This window comes from Haliotis cracherodii, unplaced genomic scaffold (genome assembly GCF_022045235.1).
Source record: "Haliotis cracherodii isolate W230 unplaced genomic scaffold, xgHalCrac1.p SCAF_19, whole genome shotgun sequence".
In the NCBI taxonomy this organism is placed as follows: Eukaryota; Metazoa; Mollusca; class Gastropoda; order Lepetellida; family Haliotidae; genus Haliotis; species Haliotis cracherodii.
In genome coordinates, this window is record NW_027266274.1 from 8,867,128 (window position 1) to 8,886,865 (window position 19,738).

Genomic DNA, 19,738 nt, shown 5'->3' on the forward strand with positions numbered 1-19,738 from the left:
GTAAATTTTGTTCATGTGAATGGGGCTTTAGTCGTGTATCCTCGCCAACAGCCTAGCAAAACAAATCAATGCATCATCATCCCTTAAGAAAAATGTTGATGATGATGTAGCCATTTACTGCCCCTGGGTTATACAGTGGACGCACAGTGCCATGTTAATGATTCATATCTCTTTCTGGTGATGACAATAAATGTCTCTCTGACAACGTTATTTAAATAATTCCATGGAAAGTGTCACACCCAGGCGTCCAAGAAAACAACACGGTCGTCATGGTAATCACATGCATATCAGAGTGGTGGTCTACAAGGTGATGTATTGATCCGTATTCTTTTAACCATTACCGTTCTAGTTTATGCGCTTGTTTGACTGAGGCCACAATTTGTTATCGTGTTTTATCAATAGCTCTCACCATGGAATTGCTTATACTGGACATTAGCATGGATGTCTGAAATCACAAATAAAAGTGGCTTTGTAAACTAAGAGGCAAAATAAAGTATACCAAGTTGTTTTTTTTATGCAATTGAATATTGAAAGAGCTGTTGTTGAATTTTAGTATGTCTATTTAACCATCACACATTCCAGCAACAATTTGTAAATAGTAATCTGTGGCTTGGTAATTTTGTGTAAAGATAAATTTGTTCAATGAAAACTGCAATGAACCCTGCCATGTTTGAAATGTAAATGTGTGCTGAAAAATAGCAAATGTATTGATTTTTAAAGATAAGATGTCTCTGATTCCCATCAACTGTTGTGTATTAGGTGGTATTTTTACGTTTTAAAAGTTATAAATAAAGTGTTATTTTAACATAAGATATTTCCAAATGAAAGCTTACGGACATTGACAAAATATCATTTGGTCTCAGCCATACATTTCAGTGAACCGGGACTTAAGCACAGGTGAACTAACCTGTTGCCATTACTACAACACTCGCCTGACAACACGCATTGTCAATGACGCATGCGCTGACTGCTCTGAGAGTACATGCTGCTGCTATTGGTAATGTGATTTCTGTTTACTGTGCTTTTGTTTAGATATATGACAAACATGTACAATCAGTACACAGTGACGCTCTAGGACACACGGCAACCAAACGCACTGAAAGAACCGTTAAACATATTAAACACTTATGTTTAATTTCTATATTTTATACCAGCTGTATAACAATTTCAGGGCACAAGCACTGATATTAGAAAATAGTCCCAAAAGAGCATGAACATGTCAATGTTAGATAGGCTCCAAAGTCTTCGTACACCCTATCGTTGTGACCTTGGGCAAGGGGGATAAAAAGTAGTTCATTATATTACGATTAGGACGAAAATATTACGAAGGTTAAATCCTTAAGTCATCTTTCGACGTACAAATGAGCAATATATATATAAGTTACAAGTTGGCATGTATCATATATGTAATACATGAGCGCTTTAGGTATTCGTACTCCCGAGGCACGCGGTAATAAAGTGATGATCCTTGAACGCACTCGGTAATAAAATGATGATCCTTGAACGCACTCGGTAATAAAATGATGATCCTTGAACGCACTCGGTAATAAAATGATGATCCTTGAACGCACTCGGTAATAAAATGATGATCCTTGAATAGGAAAGAAAAGATGGACCTAATCGGCTTTTAAAGATTATTATTAAAGTATTTTTAACCATTTCAAAATTGTGCCCAATTCCTGTGTTGTTTTTTAAATGTTCGGTTATTTCTGTCCTCACTGGGTATTTCAGCAGGTTTAAAGGGAAATAAATTCCATGTGGGACTGTTATAAACAGTTCAAATCTGAACAAGTGTACACAGTTAGAAGACGTGTCAGTCTGTTAAGCATAAAATTCTTTTTCATCATAATTGTCATCGATTTGGATTTATCAAAACATTTTCAGAGACATTTTTGTCATTATTTAGAGCAAGAAATGAACATAACAAAGCTCACAGAGTTGTAGTTGCTGATGCTGTTTGGCAGAAGATGAATTGGGTGATCATTAAGATGATGATGAATGTTAACTTACTAAGGAAATCAAAGTAATATTCACCCCATCAAGTTTGTTAAAGGTGAAACCTTTAAAGACAATCACACAAAAGTCTCGTCAAAAGCAGATGTATTTTGATGATCATTAAGAGGATGATGCACGTTAACTTACTAACGAAATTAAAGTACACATTCACCCCATCAAGTTTGTTAAAGGTGAAACCTTTAAAGACAATAAACGAAAGTCTCGTCAAAAGGCGCGTGTTCTGTCGATATACTATTTAGTAAACCGCTGCGAGGGACAGTGGTACCCGACAGGTCATCTAGTTTATCTCTTTGTGGATTTTGATAAATTAATCAATTCTTGGAGTGATTGGAACCAATCAGCGCTTCCATTTTTGGTATTGATTGGTTTCTGAGTGTTTTTATGGTATCGTGACACCGAAACGGGTGAACGATCATGGAACAGTATAAAAAGAGTTCGAGAGCTGTGGCAACGCACTTCTGACGAGCCCTCGGATGTCCTGCAGTCAAGATGGCATCCTATCTCGCTGTATTCCTCGCACTTGCAGGTAGAATCATTATCATTGCATTTATTAGAATTATCATTGTATTTATTAACATTATCATTGTATTTATTAGAATGAGCATTGTATTTATTAACATTACCATTGTATTATTAACATTATCATTTCTAGAAGCTTTAGTATCTCGTAAAGAATTATGTTTTTATGGATTATTTTATAATAATTATTACTCTTATGATCGTAGAATGCATTATTATAGGAAATTATATATGTCGGTATACCGGCTCCATCAAAGCTATTTTACGTCGTATGAAATATTGTCTTAAATTATTTTCAAACGAATTAAATTGATCCTATCTTGCGAAAAAAACATATTCCATATTTATATAAAATGGATCATTCAGGATAAAAGACCTGGGTATAAGAAATAAAATATGTGCTTTCTGGCATCATTTTGGAACAGCATGGCTTTCATATACATTTGGTGATCCTCCCCAAAAAAAATTAAATATGTTCGGTAATTCATTGTTAACATGTTTCAGCAAAATTTGAAATGGAACTTGAAAATAGTTCAGGATAAATTAAATAGAGAGATTATTGGACGATTATTGTTCCCGTATCGTAAATATCACATACATTTGTATTGGGAATAAAAATGGCTTTATGCAAACCTTTGGCGAGCATAATACATATTTTGTTATCCCCAATATATGATATTTACGTACGGAAACACACGAGGGTAATAACTGTTTTACGCGTAATGTCATTCTGCAAATAATGGATGTTTAAGCAACAATTTCAAGCAATGAAGTAGCTTTAGAAACCGCGTTTGAATAAGTTGTTTTGAGTGAACCGCCCATTTTATAATATAGTGCCATATGTCTTTAAATCAATTTTCAGCGATACAATGTGAAAGACCTTTCTAAGCACATTGGGAATGTTAGTCAATATTACTGTTGATAATAGAAACCTCATATAAATATCTTGGTGTAATATTTTCAAGTAAATTGTCATGGAACCGACATATATGTAATGCAGCAATCCAAGCTAAAAAGATGCTATTGGGCATTTTACAAACGTTTGAACATTTTAGCGAGTGTGCTTATAAATCTTTCTTCAAAATCTTTGACACAAAAATAGCTCCTATTCTTTCCTATGGTTCAGAAATATGGGGTTTTGCAGAGGCTAAAGAAATTGAATCCGTACATTTATATGCATGCAAAAGATTTCTTGGTGTTAAACATAGTACGTCTAACGTAATGGTTTATGGTGAATGTGGTCGCATGCCCTTTTATATATATCACTACTTAAAAATCATAAGATACTGGTTAAAATTACTAAAAATGCCAGTAAGTAGATTGCCAAAAAAATGTTATGATATGATGCTATTGTATGAAAAGAATGGAGATCAAAATTGGGCGTACAATGTTAAATGTCTACTGTATAAATGTGGGTATGGTTACATCTGGGAAAACCAATGTTTCTTAGAGAATCATGCCATGTTCATATCGAAAATAAGGCAGACGCTTTTTGACATGTACTTTCAAACATGGAGATCTACTGTAGATGTTTCTAGCAAATGCGAATATTATAGATATTTTAAAATGCAAATATGCGCAGAAAAATATTTAACTGATGTAAATATAAGAAAATGCAGAATATCATTAACACAATTTAGATGCAGCTCACACAGGTTAATGGTTGAAGTTGGCAGGCACAACAAAATACCCAAATGTTTAAGATTATGTAAACAATGTTCTTTAAATGTTGTCGAAGATGAATTTCATTTTCTACTTATATGTTGTAAATATGATAATTTAAGGAAAAAAGATATTGAACAGAAATACTATGTACATCCAAATAAATACAAGTTTATCTCTTTAATTTCACATGTGAGCAAAACGGCTATACAAAATCTCTCTCTCTTTATATATCATGCCATGCTATTAAGAAATGAATCCTTGTAACATTCCTAACCGCTTCCACATTGTCATGTATGCTGTACTATGGGCCTGTGGCCTTACAGTTATACATGAATAAACTGATTGTTAGTCAATAGTTAATTGAGGAGGAAGGCATTGGTGTGTGAAGCTTGAAAGGAGTTCCTCCTCGGCGATCTCATTTGGATATGTATCGGACCATCATATTACGTTTAATGATTGATTTGTCCCCTCGATAACAGACCCGTGAAGGTCCGGGGTAGAATAGGTCTTCAGCCACCCATGCTTGCCGTAAAGAGGACTATGCTTGTGGAAAGAGGGGACTAACGGGATTAGCTGGTCAGGCTCGCTGACTTGGTTGATGCATGTCATTGTATTCCAATCACTCGATTATTTACAGACCGCCGTCATATAGCTGTAATGATGCTGAGTGCGGCGTAACACAACAAACAAACAACACAAAACTTCGATAACACTATTCATTATATGATATAACGGATACATGAAAGGATCTCGAGAAAGAGTAACTATCTTACTTTAGTTAGAAATCTATACATTCGTATAACCTGAGAAAAGTTAGAAAATGTTGATACTTCAATACGAAATTGCCCATTGTGTAGTTTAGGAATAATGACTTACGAAAGATGCTTATTGCTAAAATATTTTATTCCTTTCCAAATAATAAAAAAGTTGTCTAAATATGTCCATAATTCATTTTAGTTTTTTTAAATGTTCTGCTTGAAACTTAATGCTATAACTGATACTTTCTACTCAAAATAAGTTAACTTTATTACGATAATCTATGACATAATAACTGTAGTTATATCAAGGAATCGGATGTTCTATGGCTTATGGCTTGAGAGTTGATTGACTAGTAGATTGTGGTTGTTGTTGTTGTTGTTGTTGTTGTTGTTGTTGTTGTTTAACGCCGCACTCAGCAATATTCCAGAACTATGACGGCGGTCTGTAAATAATCGAGTCCTGGACCAGACAATCCAGTGACAGACATCATGAGCATCGATCCAAAATGACATGGGATGGGATACGATGACATGCATCAACCAAGTCAGCGAGCCTGACCACCCAATTCCGTTAGTCGCCTCTTACGACAAGCATAGTCGCCTTTTACGGCAAGCATGGGGGCTGAAGACCTATTCTACCCCGGACCTTCACGGGTCGACTAGTTAACGGATAGTGCTGGGTGTCGGGCTTAAGGAGGGGTTCCATACCACAGAGGGACGATTTAGGGCATTCCGGACATTAGAACGTGCCCAGATAAGCGAGTGTGTTCCAGATTACAGAGTGGTTGGTTCGGGGAGGTTGTTGTCGAGTACAACTGACCTATTCAGGCAGAGAGTTCAAATAGAGGGAGTCGAGATGAACAGATCAAGAGGAGCTGGATGAGAATGAATGTTCGGATTATGGAGGTGCATGAGTAGAGGGTGTGTTCCGTGATACAGTGGTGCTGTTTTTGGGGAAGTAGGGTTCAGATTACAGAGTGTGTTCCGTGATACAGAGGGGCTGGTCTAGGGGAAGTAGGGTTCATATTACAGAGTGTGTTCCGTGATACAGTGGGGCTGGTTTAGCGGGGTGTTTAGATTACAGAGTCTGTTCCATGATACAGGGGGGCTGGTTTAGGGGATATGTTCAGATTACAGAGTGTGTTCCGTGATACAGAGGGGCTGGTTTAGGGGAAGTAGGGTTCATATTACAGAGTGTGTTCCGTGATACAGTGGGGCTGGTTTAGCGGGGTGTTTAGATTACAGAGTCTGTTCATGATACAGGGGGGCTGGTTTAGGGGATATGTTCAGATTACAGAGTGTGTTCCGTGATACAGAGGGGCTGGTTTAGGGTAAGTAGGGTTGAGATTACAGAGTGTGGTCCGTGATACAGAGGGGCTGGTCTAGGGGAAGTGTTCAGATTACAGAGTGTGGTCCATGATACAGAGGGGCTGGTTTAGCGGGGTGTTTAGATTACAGAGTCTCTTCCATGATACAGGGGGGCTGGTTTAGCAGGGTGTTCATATTACAGAGTGTGGTCCGTGATACAGAGGGGCTGGTTTAAAGGAAGTGTTCAGATTACAGAGTGTGGTCCGTGATACAGAGGGGCTGGTTTAAAGGAAGTGTTCAGATTACAGAGTGTGGTCCGTGATACAGAGGGGCTGGTTTAAAGGAAGTGTTCAGATTACAGAGTGTGTACCGTGATACAGAGGGGCTGGTTTAGAGGAAGTGTTCATATTACAGAGTGTGTTCCGTGATACAGAGGAGCTGGTTTAGGGGATATGTTCATATTACAGAGTGTGTTCCGTGATGCAGAGGGGCTGGTTTAGGGGAAGTAGGGTTCAGATTACAGAGTGTGGTCCGTAAAACAGAGGGGCTGGTCTAGGGGAAGTGTTTAGATTACAGAGTGTGGTCCATGATACAGAGGGACTGGTTTAGCGGGGTGTTCAGATTACAGAGTGTGTACCGTGATACAGAGGGGCTGGTTTAAAGGAAGTGTTCAGATTACAGAGTGTGGTCCGTGATACAGAGGGGCTGGTTTAAAGGAAGTGTGTTCAAAATTACAGAGTGTGTACCGTAATACAGAGGGGCTGGTTTAAAGGAAGTGTTCATATTACAGAGTGTGTTCCGTGATACAGAGGGGCTGGTTTAAGGGGAGTGTTCATATTACAGAGTGTGTACCGTGATACAGAGGGGCTGGTTTAAAGGAAGTGTTCAGATTACAGAGTGTGGTCCGTGATACAGAGGGGCTGGTTTAAAGGAAGTGTTCATATTACAGAGTGTGTTCCGTGATACAGAGGGGCTGGTTTAAGGGGAGTGTTCATATTACAGAGTGTGTACCGTGATACAGAGGGGCTGGTTTAAAGGAAGTGTTCATATTACAGAGTGTGTACCGTGATACAGAGGGGCTGGTTTAAGGGGAGTGTTCAGATTACAGAGTGCGGTTCGTGATACAGAGGGGCTGGTTTAGGGGAAGTAGGGTTCAGATTACAGAGTGTGGTCCGTGATACAGAGGGGCTGGTTTAAGGGGAGTGTTCATATTACAGAGTGTGTACCGTGATACAGAGGGGCTGGTTTAAAGGAAGTGTTCATATTACAGAGTGTGTTCCGTGATACAGAGGGGCTGGTTTAAGGGGAGTGTTCATATTACAGAGTGTGGTCCGTGATACAGAGGGGCTGGTTTAGGGGAAGTAGGGTTCAGATTACAGAGTGTGGTCCGTGATACAGAGGGGCTGGTTTAAAGGAAGTGTTCATATTACAGAGTGTGTTCCGTGATACAGAGGGGCTGGTTTAAGGGGAGTGTTCATATTACAGAGTGTGTACCGTGATACAGAGGGGCTGGTTTAAAGGAAGTGTTCATATTACAGAGTGTGTACCGTGATACAGAGGGGCTGGTTTAAGGGGAGTGTTCAGATTACAGAGTGCGGTTCGTGATACAGAGGGGCGGATTTTGGAAGAGTGTCCTATGTGAGGAAGGTCCTGGTGTATAGAGGGTTGTCAAGACTACAGCTTAGCTCGTTTAGGGAGAGTTTCAGATTTGAGAGTGTGTTCCGCGTTTCAGAGAGGCTGATTTAGGGAGATTGTTCTAGGTTAGGGACGTACAGGTATATAGAGAGTGGTCAAGGCTACAGTTCAGCTCGTTCAGGGAGAGTTTAAGATTTGACAGTTACAGATTACATGAGGGCATGTTTAGGGAGAGGTTTCAGACCACAGACAGGCTGGTTTAGACAAATAAAAAGGGCGTTGGTCTAGTCGAAACAACAGCAATGGGCACCAGTACAGTCCCGGCCCGTGAGGCACCCTGCTTCTACCCTATATTACATAGATATCTGTATCTGTACTAGTTGGGGTAGTAGCCTTGTGGCTTAGCGTTCGATCGTCCAGGTTCGAGTCTCTACAATGAGTGTAGGAAGCCACTTGGAAGTTCTCCTCCGCCGTAATATTGCGGCGTATTGCTCATACGATGCAAAACTTTACTCACTCACTCACCCATTTAAACTCACTCAGTTTGTACGTCTGTTTATTTCAGTCGTGGTTGCCCCAGCCGTGGCGGACACCTGTACTATGTGCAAAACCACCTTTGACAGCGTCTACGACTCTTCATCAACAACCAATGCCCAGAAATGCGAGTACGTGATATAGTTTAGACACTACCGTGTACTACAAACGTCGTGGTGTTGTAAGGGGAGCGTCTGCCTTGAGAGTTGAAGGTCGGGGGTTCGATTGCCTGGCCGCGCCATACCAAAACACCGTAAAATGGGGTTCTTTTGGTTACTCTGCCCTAAGCTCGGCATTAAGAGGATAAAACAAGGATTCGTCGGCACGGAGTCAGTATGCTGTGTCTGTCTTTGTGATATCCAACTATCCATGTTAAACTGAGGCATGGTATCTTTGTGGTCTATCACTATAAACCTGCATTAATCCCCCCTCTACACAACCACAACCCCATATACAACAACCCCATATGCAACAACCCCCGTATACAGAAACAACCCCATATACAAAAACAAGCCCCTATATACAACAACAACCCCCATATTCAACAACATACGACAACCCTCTATACACAACGACCCCCATAAAACAACCTCTATACACAACAACCCCCATATACAACAACCCTCTTTACACAACAACCCCCATATACAACAACCCTCTTTACACAACAACCATCATAAAACAACCCTCTATACACAACAACCCCATATACAAAAAACAAATATATAACAACCCCCATATACAAAAACAAACCCAATACACAACAACCCCCATATACAACAACAAACTCCACTATAACAACAGGGGCCCAGTCGTTCCAGTCGTCTAAGGCGCCACAATACGCAATGCAGAGTTGCGTCCCTTTGGCACACCAGAAACCTATGGTTGTGGGTTCGAATCCCGGTTCGCCCCGATTATGTTTCTAGCTTTGTCAGCACCATGCTCATGGCTTCACCAAATTGGTAAACGTCTGATACTTGCATCACTTCAGGATTAATCCCACATTAAGTTGACACGCCGTGATATAATTGGAATAATGTTAAAAGCGGCGTTAAAATAAACTCAAACAAACAACAACAACCCCATATACAACAACCCCTATACAACAATACAAAAAACGTCAAAACATTCAACACTACATTCAACACGAGCAATGCAAAGCTTGACAATGCCTTTAAAACACAACATAACCACACTTGTTCAACGCCATGAAAACAGCAATAATAACGCTTGTATTTATATCAGTGACGTTCAAAATACCAACCGACCAATTCCGCATTCAACTATGCCAAAAATAGCCAACGCAACAACAACAACAACAACAAACACGCTCAAAACGCACACACAACACCCTAAACAATAATTCAAAACAAATTGCCAAAGCAACAACTCTGTTTTTATTCGGGTTTGTTTTTTTTGTTTAACGCCGCACTCAACAATATCCCAGCTATGTGGCGGCGGTGCGTATAAATTCGAGTCTTGACCAAAGAATCTAGTGATTGACGTCATGAGCTTCGATCTACGTCATTGGGATATGATGAGCATCTCGTTAGTCGCCCGTTACAACCTTTAACACGGCAAAGGGAAGGTGGGGTAATTGTTAAAGACGTCACTCGTTTCGGTGGTTGATGCATGTCATCGTATCCCAGTTGCGTAGGTCGATGTCCATGATGTCAATCACAGGATTGTCCTGTCCAGACTCGATAATTTACAGACCGCCGTCATATAGCACAGTGTGGCGTTATTTGTACCTGTTAATTTGTGGTGACACGTGACCTGTGTAAAGTACGGTGGCCCATAAGGGACATGGAGTCTGTTTTTCCATATTTTGATATAATAAAGATAGCATAAAGATAGTAACAGATTGAATGTCACCTATTTTTCAGCGCTATTAAGAAGTACGGAGGATGTCTATCGGCAGCAAGCGGAGATGGCTGTACCTCTGTGATAACGAGGGCAGGCGAAGCTACGGCCGGAGTGATCGCCCTTGCCAGGGCAGGATACACTTGTAGTGAGTAATTTAAGGCTGCATTAGGGATTGGACATTTATCATAACTGTGTGCGGTTTGTTTGTTTGTTTGTTTGTTTGTTTGTTTGTTTGTTTGTTTGTTTGTTTGTTTTGTTGTTGTTGTGTTTTGTTTTTGTTTGGTTTGGTTTGTTTTTTGTGTGTGTGGTTTTTTTGTGTTTTGGTGGGGTTGGGGGTGGGTGGGGTGGGGATGGGTGTGTGTGAGTTTAATGCGATTAGTTGAATGAAACAGTTATAAATTTAAACATCATATAGGGAGAAGTTATTTATTATAGGGAGGGGGAGTGAAAGGGTGTTTTATGTGTTAGTGGGGTGGGGGCGGGGGTGGTGGGGAGCTTGAAATAATTTTGCACACAATCCATAGACAGTTTGTTAAATGTTCCATGACATAATGTATCCAATAATGATTGTTTATAACTGATAAGCAAGTAGATATTTCTTGTCAATATTTCCTGGTTTCGAAGCATATTTAACCTCATCTTCCGATCAATCCGATAGCGACACATCACATACTGCAACTTCTGGAATATCCAATTCAAAATGTATACATATATTTTCAGCACTTACAGCTACTTGTACTTGCGAGCTCGGATACCTGGGGGCCACAATGACGACCAGCGACAACAAATGTGTGTAAGTATAGCACTTAGGTCCAAGGTACATATGACAATAGAATGGATATAGTACCCTGGATCAACGAGGATGGGTACTGCATAGTGAGTGAGTATGGTCTTACGACGCTTTTAGCAATATTCCAGCAATATCACGGCGGGGGACACCAGAAATGGGCTTCACATATTGTTCTTATGTGGGGAATCGAACCTGGGACTTCGGCGTGACGAGCGAACGCTTCAACCACTAGGCTACCCGCCCGCGCAACTGTATACATTACAGGGTTTCATCACGTGTCACTGTGCTTTTCATTCAAGTTAATTTCATTGCAATGTAACTAATCATGATAAGAGAGAAAAATACTTCTACCCATTATTATATTCATCTGTGCTGTAGGGGCGGTCGGGTAGCCTTGTGGTTAAAGCGTTCGCTCGTCACGCCGAAGACCCGGGTTCGCTTCCCGACATGGGTACAATGTGTGAAGCCCATTTCTGGTGAAATTGCTGGAATATTGCTAAAAGTGGAGTAAAAAAACATACTCACTCACTCATCTAAAGACCAGTAAATCAGGAGTGAGTGAGTATGGTTTTACACCGCTTTTAGCAATATTCCAGCAATAACACGGCGGGGGTGGGACACGCGAAATGGTCTCCACACATTGTACCCATGTCGAGAATCGAACCCAGGTCTTCGGCGTGACGCACGAACGCTTTAACCACTAGGCTACCCGGCCGCCCCCAATAAATCAGGAACACTTTACACAAGAAATGTGCGTAAGTACAAAGCACTTAGGTTGTTAAACCCTAAACGTCGCATCAAACAGCTGTACATGCTCAGCTGATGTGACCGACAAACTAAGCCAAAATAACACAATTGTTACACATGACATGATGAAGTGAACCCTCTCCAACCCGGACAACCCGCTTTCTGGAGGATTGCGATGAATGTGCATGGTTTTAACTATCGGAAATGTCTATTTTTATACGTTTATAACCATGATCTGTTTTTCTATAAATTTTCTTAATCTGGGTGTTTTCACTAATTCTGGTTGATTTCATTTAATCGGGGGTGATTTTTCTTAATCGGGGGTGATTTTACTTAATCGGGGGTGATTTTACTGGGAACGAATTTGTCTATTAACGGGTTTCGCTGTTGAGGCTTTGATAGAATTCACCACACTTGATCCACTATGAAGTGAAGTGAACAAATATTACAACAAACAACTCAGGATAATAATATATTATTAATGGATAAAAGGGGCGGTGCGGAAGCCAAGTGGTTAAAGCGTTCGCTCGTCACGCCGAAGACCCGAGCTCGGTTCCCCGACCCAGATACAATGTCCGAAACCCATTTTTGGTGTCCCCTGCCGTGATATTGCTGAAATATTACTAAGAGCGGCGTAAAAACATACTCACTCACTAATAGATAAAATCTCTCTGAGTCTTTCCTTGCCCTCATTAACTCATTGTCAATTTTATATTATTTTTTTAAAAGATGAAACACTGTCAACATTTTTACAAATTGTCATTACATTAATCTTTTCCTTTCTACTTTATGTATGAAGTTGTACAAAACAAATCAAGTGACCCGTGAAGATCCGGGGTAGAATAGGTCTTCAGCAACCCATGCTTGCCGTAAAAGGCGACTATGCTTGTCGTAAGAGGCGACTAACGGGATCGGGTGGTCAGGCTGGCTGACTTGGTTGATGCATATCATCGATCCTAATTGCGTTGATCGATGCTCATGATGTCAATCACTGGACTGACTGGTCCGGACTCGATTATTTACAGACCGCCGTCATATAGCTGGAATATTGCTGAGTGCGGCGTTAAACAACAAACAAACAAACAAAACTATTCATGTATTTGCATGACAGCCCTGAATGTAATATTAGCATCTGTTCAAAGCGCCCGTAAAATCTCAGCAAGTCAATCGGTCCATTCGTGATCAAATCGTGTTATCCGAGACTAGCCGAATAGTGACTCGTGCCCCTCTTGTGAACATTTTTGCGACTGGGTTCCGTCTAAGCGCAAACGGACATAGCTAAAAGAATTGTCAACTCGTTGCGTAATGATTCACGAATATTTCCCCCATATATCATATATATTCCAGATGCTATTGAAAACACATCGGGACTGATGGTATTAATTTTTACAGTTTGATTGAACACATTTAACTGTATCTTGGGTATATTTTTAGACGCAAGACATATGTAAAATCAAAAATTATTCCTGAGGGATTCTTTGACCGAAGTACTTGAAGTCATACGCGCATTCTCATTCGATTGGCGTATTTTCGCACATAACATTCATCGATAGGGGGACGAGTCTTCTTGAAAGTTACGGAAAGGGGCGAGTGGTGACGAATGGACTAGTAGGTTACGGTAAGGGGCGAGTGGTGACGAATATCAATCAGTCATTTACTTCGGAGTTTCTACTTCACAGAGCTGCAGCTGACTTCGTCCGCTGTGCATACGGCACTACCACCGCCGGCTGTGACGGCACCAAGACCAGCGCTGTCATGAGGCATATGGCAAGGACGAAGGTCACAGCGTACTGCGGGTGTGCCGCGGGTGGGTAAAGATTAAAACAGATGGGATCATTCTAGCTCAGATGGATTTCTGATAGCGATATTTTCCAGTTTTTGCAAGCGTTGTCGTGTTTTAACAATCTCGACTTTTTTTTATAAAGCCTTATAATGAGAAAAGTACGCGAAGGTGAAAACGCGATATTGTTTTTGTTTTTTTCAATTATTCAGAGGATTAATGATTGTAATCACCTGTCCACGTGTTCCTGGTCGTAAGCGTCGACGGAAATGGCTCCGTTATATAGCTGAAAGAGGGTCGAGTGCGGCGTAAAACAATAATCAACATAGGAGCCTTAGTTATCCAGACGCTTGGTTAAACTCATAGTAGTATGGATCAACGGGGTTCCTACAACAAGTTTATAGTGCAGTTCCAGATTGAGCCGATTATACCTGACCAGTGAAGATCCGGGGTAGAATAGGTCTTCAGCAACCCATGCTTGCCGTAAAAGGCGACTATGCTTCGTAAGAGGCGACTAACGGGATCGGGTGGTCAGGCTCGCTGACTTGGTTGATGCATGTCATCGTGTCCCAAATTGATTGGATCTATGTTCATAATGTCAATCACAGGATTGTCTGGTCCGGACTCGATTATTCACAGACTGCCGTCATATAGCTGGAACATTGCTGAATGCGGCGTAAAACAACAAACAAACAGCTTTCATACATTGCCCAAAGCCCGTCTACAGGATCGGGCATCGTTATTACACAAGCATAGCAAATTACGAATGACTCTCCTCTCTGTCTACAGGCAACGCCGTTCGAGTCTCCTTCATCAGCTTCGTGTTTGTTGCTGTCGGGATGCTTTTGAAGAACTAGCACGTCTGATGCTAGATCACTACCTTCCGCCAGGAGGCGCAGGGTGCTTTCCTCATTCCTTAATCGGAATTTATCCATCTTTATAAAGTTCGCGTACCTCACTTCTCAATATCTGTCGGGGCGGTCGGGTAGCCTAGTGGTTAAAGCGTTCGCTCGTCACGCCGAAGACCCGGGTTCGATTCCCGACATGGGTACAATGTGTGAAGCTCATTGCTGGTGTCCCCCGCCGTGATATTGCTGGACTATTGCTAAAAGCGGCGTAAAACCATACTCACTCACTCACTCACTCACTCACTCAATATCTGTCGTCCTATTTCGGCTGGAAAAACATCCCCAGCAGTCTGATTCCCGACAACGCGAATGACGTGTAATTTGTACAACGAGTTTCACTGAATAAACGGCCTTGTCTTGGAGATTTGTGTCTTACTGGTGTGTGTGAATGGACTTATTCGCCGTATTGCTGAGCATGGTCATGGAGGCGGGAGGCAGAAAATCCGCATTTAGTAGCTTAGAATCAATCCTGAATAGACACTGCCGTTGAGAGAGCGGTCAAATGTAACAAATGTTTTATTTGAGATGACATTTTCTTAGTAAAGTACGGGGCGGTCGGGTAGCCTATTGGTTAAAGCGTTCGCTCGTCACGCCGAAGACCCGGGTTCGATTCCCGTCATGGGTACAATGTGTGAAGCCCATTTCTGGTGTCCCACTCCCCCCATGATATTGCTGGAATATTGCTAAAAGCGGCGTAAAACCATACTCACTCACTCAGGAAAGTACAGATTTAAGTACTTGTTTGGATTGAGTCCCATCTGGGATTCGAACCCTCACTCCCAGAGTGAGGCACCCAGATCACGTACTTCGTGTACCCCTTTAGAATACCAGTTGTCGGACTTTCATTTTGTGTAAGCCTCGGTGGCTGAGTGGGTTAGATCGCTTACTTTGTGTGCTGGCGTTAAGGTGCCTCTCGTTATTGTCGCGTTGCTTCGAGTTATTTCTCGTTACCTTAAGTAAATAAAATTTCCTTGCATAAGCTTGAACTAACGAGCAAATAATCGCAATTACGAGAAAATAATTGAAATAACGACAAAAAACTAGAAGCAACGAAAAATAATGAAAATAACGAGTAAATCATGGGGAAAAAACGAGAAAGTTCTATTTTTAACAAATATATGGCACCAAAGTGACACCATTAGGCTCTGGTAATTAAAGGATGCGCTGATATTAAAGGAAACCGTCCAGATATAGCATGGGAACGAGGGGTGGGCAGTATATCCTATATACCGGTGCAGTGCTATAGTCCTCGCCACTTCAAGTAGAATCAAGAAATATCGGGATCATTAACTAACGAAGATAGCGACATGTGCGCTGATACTTATGAATGAAGTGAAAACAAGCCATTCCGCCGATAAGGAATATCACTTAAAGTAATAACAAAAATTGCAATGTGCGCATCTCAAGAAAAGTCCATTTTGCTAGCGATAAACATCATCATTGAGCTTTGCTCACGTGGTTAAAATCCGGTTAAGAATCATCAGGTGACTGCGAGCGGTTATATTTAGCAGTGAAGTAGTCAACAGCGCTTTAAATACTACATCTGCATGGTTTTTTCTCCTTTTGTTTGTTTGTTTGTTTGTTTGTTTGTTTGTTTGTTAGTGATACAGCTTGAACCAAGGGGCGAAAGTTTTTGCATCAGTAAACAACGCTAATAGGTTAATTCATAAATTTACAAACAGCTCATGTTTATTTGGTGCAGCTGACAGCGACAGCAAGCATGCCGCCATTACCCACTCTTGCGCCTATAGGTTAAGACGGACACGCTTCATGCGCACCTCCAAGAAACCTTCATCGGTAAATGAATAATTAAACAAGCTTTATATATAGCAGCAACTGGTTTCAGCCACCGTTGGTTTGGGTATTAAGATCAATATAAATTCAGATGGGAACCAGTCAAATGTCTTTTTTTCACCTACCAATGGTGGTTTGTTTGTTTGTTGTTTAACGCCGCGCTTAGCAATATTCCAGCCATATGACGGCGGTCTGGAAATAAATGAGTCTGGACCAAACAATACAGTGATTGACATCATGAGCTTCGATCCACGCAATTGGGATACGATGACATGAATCAACCAAGTCAGCGAGCTAGTCCACCCGTTAGTCGCCTACGATGATGGTGGTAATTGATTTGTAGACACGGAAAATCGGGTAAAGATGTACTCATATAAACATTTATAGCATCCGTATAAAATACCGGAGATCATGAAAAGCCATGTTTCAATCATCTCATTTGTTAATCCGCGTTCTATATTTTAGTTTGATCCGTAGTGTCCGGATTAACGATGATTTCGAAGTTATTTTTAATATTATTTAAATCAGAACTCATATGTATATTACAAGTTGTGCAAAGACCTGGGCCCACTTGCACAAAGCGATCTTAGCACTACGACTATTGTAAGCCTATGTTAAAGCATGGGAGTTAAGATCATCTTAGCGCTAAGATCGCTTTGTGCAAGTGGGCCCTGGTAGCGTGACCCAAGCTGATGACAGGGGTTCGATTCCCCACATTGGTAAAATGTGACAAGCCCACTCTACCAACTCCTATCATGTTTCTGGCGTGCCCAAGGTACGCAACTCTGCACAGCGAGTTTCGACCCCTAAGACGTCTGGGCCACCTGTGACCCCCAGTCTTTCGTAAGCATACCCCTGCTCATAGGTAAAACTGGGAACATCTTTGACCGGCATCACTATTACATGGCCTATAGTCCAATCGATAGTGGGGCTGTGCTCTTCCCCATCATAATAACCTAGCTCACCTTGCATCAGGGATCACAAAACACAAGAAAACAAGAAACAGAATAAATGCAGTGGATTTAATCTTGAAATGACATAAACAAGTGAAACATTCCATGCAGAAAAACAGTTGACTCTCCGCCCAATTTACTCCATCAGACATTGAGGTCTAAAGGATAATAAATTATGATACGAAATTGATATATATATAATTATGTTACCATAATACACATGCTTATAAAATCCTACAAATATATAAAACTTGGAAATACACATTCAGGTCAAACATTATTTCTATACATTATTATGTATAAATAATTTGGCAGTCAAAGTTTTCACTACATGCATAAATTGTGAAAAATATGGAAATTATTAACATTATCGTAACAACATTTGACAACTCTAGCCACAAGCTAAACATGCTCTGCAGCTCACCTGCATTGTGAACGTCAACTTGGATATAACAGAAGACTGAAAACTTTGGATAACAGAACACTGAAAGGGCCAATTGATATGAAGGACAAGTACTGGTTATGTGACATATATGTAAGTCTCAGATCTATAGTGGATCTCAAACTTGCAGCCTGTGATCTAGTAACCATGGCAACAGTTACTTTTGAAAATGATGCCAAGAAAACATTTAGGCATGTAGACTCAGATATTTTTGGCACAGACAGAATCTGTGTACAGAGATGTCATATGAAGTTCTTCCTACTTTAACCCCCTAATGGGGGCAACCTGCTATGATAATCTTGATAAGGTGTCTTCATAGATGGGAGGTTTTCCTGTCTTATTCTTGTCAGATATCTCTAAAGGGTGAGTAATATTCACACAGAAGTCACCACCATTCAATGACATGCCAATTCAAGATCTGCCATAGACAGGAACCATGCCACAGATTTGAGGCACCATCACAGATAGGAGGCCCATGACAGATCGGAGTCTCACCATAGATCGGAGTCTCACCATAGATCGGAGTCTCACCACAGATCGGAGTCCCACCACAGATTGGAGTCTCACCACAGATCGGAGTCCAACTACAGATCGGAGTCTCACCACAGATCGGAGTCCCACCTCAGATCGGAGTCTCACCACAGATCGGTGTCCAACCACAGATCGGAGTCTCACCACAGATCATAGTCCGGGCACCGATCGGAGTCTCACCACAGATCGGAGTCCCACCACCAATCGGAGTCTCACCACAGATCATAGTCCCAGCACCGATCAGAGACCCATCACAGATCGGAGTTCAACCACAGATCAAAGTCTCAGCACAGATCAGTCTCACCGCAGATCAGAAACCCACCGCAGATCGGAGTCTCAGCACAGATCAGAGTCCCACCAAAGATCTGAGACCCACCAAAGATCTGAGACCAACCTCAGATTGAATCCCACCACAGATCGGAGGCTCACCACAAATCGGAGTCTCACCACAGATCGGAGTCTCACCACAGAGCTGAGTCCAACCACAGATTGGAGTCTCACCGATCGTGGTTCCACAACAGATCGGAGTCTGATACATGTCTTGACAGTGACACACACATAAGGCCAATCACCACTAAAACATTAACAAATGGTTATATAATGAAACAAACATCATCCAAATGATCTGTGGATCCTCCATGCAAATGTACAGATCCCTCGTCAAAACCTTAGCTCCAGGGGAGATGAACAACATGGCAGAGAGATGGCAGACAACAGCCTGCCTGAATCAGGTTAACAAAACATTGCATCGCATCCTTATTGCATATACGTTAAACACTGATCCCTGCATACAGGTAGGATCTCAGAAATAATCAAAATAACATTTTAACTGTCCAAATGTCCATTAAAAGATGGATGAGAATTCTGTGGCACTGTTTGTACAGACACTGATGCAGAGTTTCAGCCATAATGATTTTATGTTCTTGGAGGAGATTCTGGAAAGTAAAGTTATTCATGAATGGAGGGAGACAAGGTGTGAGAGGGAGTTGGGTTTACGCCGCTTTTAACAGGATTACAGTTACATCACGGCGTGTCACCTTAATGTGGGAGGAAAGCCCGAAGTGATGCAGGTCTCAGACGTTTACCACTTCGGTGAAACCCACGAGCACGGATATGGTGCTGACAAACCTATAATTGGGGCAAACCGGGATTCGAACCCACAATCATAGGTTTCTGGCGTGCCCAAGGGACACAACTCTGCACAGCGAATGGTGGCGCCTTAGACGACTGGGCCACCCGTGCCCCCAGGAGAAAAAGGACCAAGTGTCATGAAATGATGTGATCAAGCTAGCTAAACCCTGCCCTGCCTAACATCTAATTCTAGCTTCAATATAAGCAACATGTCCCAACTTCAAATTGATCCCATTATAACTTGTCAGATCTGCAGCGTTTGGGTGGCCAAGAAGTTAAACTGTTTGATCGTCACACCAAAGAGCAGGATTTCATTTCCCTCATAGATACAATGCATGAAGCCCTGGTATCCTCAACGTAT

General features: G+C 41.4%; 2 protein-coding genes across 2 annotated transcripts; both read left to right on the forward strand.

Annotated features, from left to right (window-relative positions):
- The first annotated feature begins 2,500 nt into the window (after positions 1-2,500).
- Positions 2,501-14,733, forward strand: LOC139467085 (uncharacterized). The gene is made up of 6 exons (XM_071248803.1): positions 2,501-2,542; positions 8,467-8,566; positions 10,322-10,446; positions 11,022-11,094; positions 13,518-13,645; positions 14,408-14,733. Exons 1-6 carry the CDS (start codon positions 2,506-2,508, stop codon positions 14,473-14,475), a joined length of 531 nt encoding a protein of 176 aa, XP_071104904.1. The 5' UTR covers positions 2,501-2,505; the 3' UTR covers positions 14,476-14,733.
- Positions 14,734-18,190: 3,457 nt separating this feature from the next.
- LOC139466922 (dentin sialophosphoprotein-like) lies at positions 18,191-18,808 on the forward strand. Its single transcript, XM_071248646.1, has one exon. It carries the CDS (start codon positions 18,191-18,193, stop codon positions 18,806-18,808), a length of 618 nt encoding a protein of 205 aa, XP_071104747.1.
- Positions 18,809-19,738: the final 930 nt, after the last annotated feature.